This window comes from Rutidosis leptorrhynchoides, chromosome 2 (assembly GCF_046630445.1).
Source record: "Rutidosis leptorrhynchoides isolate AG116_Rl617_1_P2 chromosome 2, CSIRO_AGI_Rlap_v1, whole genome shotgun sequence".
Classification (NCBI taxonomy): Eukaryota; Viridiplantae; Streptophyta; class Magnoliopsida; order Asterales; family Asteraceae; genus Rutidosis; species Rutidosis leptorrhynchoides.
The window spans coordinates 18,997,861-19,000,545 of NC_092334.1; the positions used below are offsets into that span (position 1 = coordinate 18,997,861).

The 2,685-nt window shown below is 42.0% G+C and overlaps 1 protein-coding gene across 1 annotated transcript; it reads right to left on the reverse strand.

Moving 5' to 3' along the window:
• LOC139887674 (uncharacterized) lies at positions 1-2,676 on the reverse strand. Its single transcript, XM_071870742.1, has 5 exons — positions 2,405-2,676; positions 1,201-2,311; positions 988-1,134; positions 259-882; positions 1-69 (listed from the first exon to the last, which is right to left on the reverse strand). The coding sequence occupies exons 1-5, from the start codon at positions 2,674-2,676 to the stop codon at positions 1-3; spliced, it is 2,223 nt and encodes a 740-aa protein (XP_071726843.1).
• Positions 2,677-2,685: the final 9 nt, after the last annotated feature.

Sequence of the window (2,685 nt, forward strand, 5' to 3'; positions counted from 1 at the left end):
TTACCCACTTCCGGTAATTTCTTGCAGCGATAGTCCTATGTCTATAGCCTGGTGCAAGCTGTGCCAACGCTGTAATTTGTGCCATAATGTGAAACAACAAAAAAGAAATAACATTATAATTCCCAAAAAATTATTTACTATATACATAATGTTCCTGCGGACGTGTTGTTTTAATCTACAGTATGAGCAACCGGGGTTGCATCGGAATCAGCAATTGTGGAAAGGATCTGTCTAGATGATATTTTTCGCGACGTTTGCCTTTTGACCCTCATGCTGCCTAATAAGTATTTTCAAACCATCCGGTGATGTAGCCCTTGAGAGTGCAACGTACAATTGGCCATGACCGAAAATAGGTTTAGGTAGATAAACACCTATTTTGTTTAGTGACTGCCCCTGGCTCTTATTTATGGTCATGGCGTACGAAACTTTGAGTAGGAACTGCTGCCTTTTTAGAACATAAGGTAACGTTGGTTCTTTGTGGATGAGGTTCATCCTCGGAAAGAAGACCTTTTCACCAACCCTTGTACCCGTGATAATCTCAGCTTCAACCGATTTAGATAGGAGCTGAGTGATTATCATCCTGGTACCATTACAAAGGTTGCCTGCGACATTAATATTCCGCAACAAAATAGCTGGTATCCCTGTTTTTAGCTCCAAAAGATGCGGTGGCAGGCCAGGGTAATTTAGCATGTTCAAGTACTCTGTTGGATATAGTAGTTCGGACTCACCACCATCATTCCCTTGTGGTGTAGCTGTATAATAACTTGCATACGTTGTAACCGGACCATCAACCATATCGATGACCAACTTATTTATAGTGTCTGCTGCATCATTTTTCGAACAAACTATCACCTTTTGATGTAATTCTGCAGCATTTAGATTCTGTAATGTTTCACAAGGATAGATAAAAGAAATTATATTTGCCAATCCATTGTCATCATCAGGAACACAGTAGGCATCAGGAATCCGTACCTAACTACTATTAACCGGGTCTTCCAAATCACGTGTTCCAATCTGGCCATTTCCAATATCTAGTAACCATGTGGAGAAAGCATCGTTCGTTTCTTTTTCCGACTGTGTCAGGCCTGGTTGCATTAATCGCATATTTTCGGTAAGCACAAACACCTTGAATTCCTGACACAAATATGAAGATGTAATGCAAGAACGCACTATTTACGATTACTTTCCTTTTTTATGAACGGGCAATGTTTGTTTAAAGTCACCGCCAAGAATCAAAGACTTACCTCCGAATGGCGAGTTTTTGTTGCCGAGAATATCTCGCAGGCTGCGATCCAGAACTTCGAAGCACCGTTTATTATTCATGGGTGCCTCATCCCACACAATAAGATCGGTGCTTTCTATCAGCTTATCCATCTGTGTGTTTTTGTTTACATTGCACATTGACTCATCGGTGAGGTCAATTGGCAGCTTGAACCGAGAATGAGCAGTTCTGCCCGAAGGCAGCAACAAAGATGCGATTTCGGATGATGCGACAGCAAGAACAATCTTTCCATTTACCCTTAGCCCCGTGATTATGGCCTTCCATAAGAATGTCTTGCCCGTGCCACCATGACCATAGACAAACACGAGTTCTATTTTTTTGTTCAATGAAGCATCACGTACCAGCTCGTAGATTGTTTTCTGCTTCGCAGTCATCCTCGATTCTAACGGAATGCGCTCACTATCAAGTGATTCTAGGTCGTAGTTTCTCTCCTCCATGATCAACCGGTTTGCAAGATCTAGTAGTAGGTCATCTGGCAGAGATGGCAATGCGAAGTCGCTGATTGTCTTTCCACACTGGTTTAGGAGAATTTCAACTTCATATAGAACATAATTATGTAGGTCTTCATTGTTTATGTATAGTTTTTCCATCTTCAAAGAGGCTGCTGCTCGCAGAGGTATGTCGTCAGACATTATTTTCCAGTGCTTTTCCCAAAGAGCAACCGAATTCGAGACTATACAATACACCAGAATGTGGGCAAAAAGTGACCGTAGCTGAGAAGCTATGCCAGAAACTGATGCTTCTTCTAGCGCTATAGTCCATTCTTTATCATTACCAAGTAGCCCAGCGGCCTCGCAATCCGAACGGTATGTCTGATGTTCAACCTGGTTAACGGTTCTAATATCTGCAAAACTTGTGCAACCCTTTTGATGGCACAAAAGCATCCTTAGAAAAAAAGCCTCTCCGAATGCGGGATGTATATATGATATCCTTTCAATCGAAGGCTTGTTAATATTTGCCCTATGTTTCCAGGTTTTTGGTGTTTGATACCAAACAAATTCAGACGGAAAATCCAAATATGTTAGGTGCCTGCCAGTGGAAGAAGAGGCGTTATAACGTAGCCACTCTGTTAAAGTAGTTTTCTTCTTTTCTGTGTTGTCAACAATTTATTGAAGCGATTGCTTGCCACGAAACTTCATAAGCTGCATATTCTCTAAATGGACAGCCACGATCTGAACGGCTGGTTCCCGATGATGAATTGGGAAGTTAAAAATGCGCCAGCAAGCCTCATGCAGGCAAATGAAGCGAGCTTCTATGAAATTCTGGATTTCATCTACTGGTTTAGAGGCCTGTGGCCTGTTGCGGCTGTTACTACCAACTGGTTTGGATATGCGAGCAGCAATGCGGTCGGTACCCTTTGAAATGTACTTGAACGGGTATTTGATGAGACTCATTGAACCGCA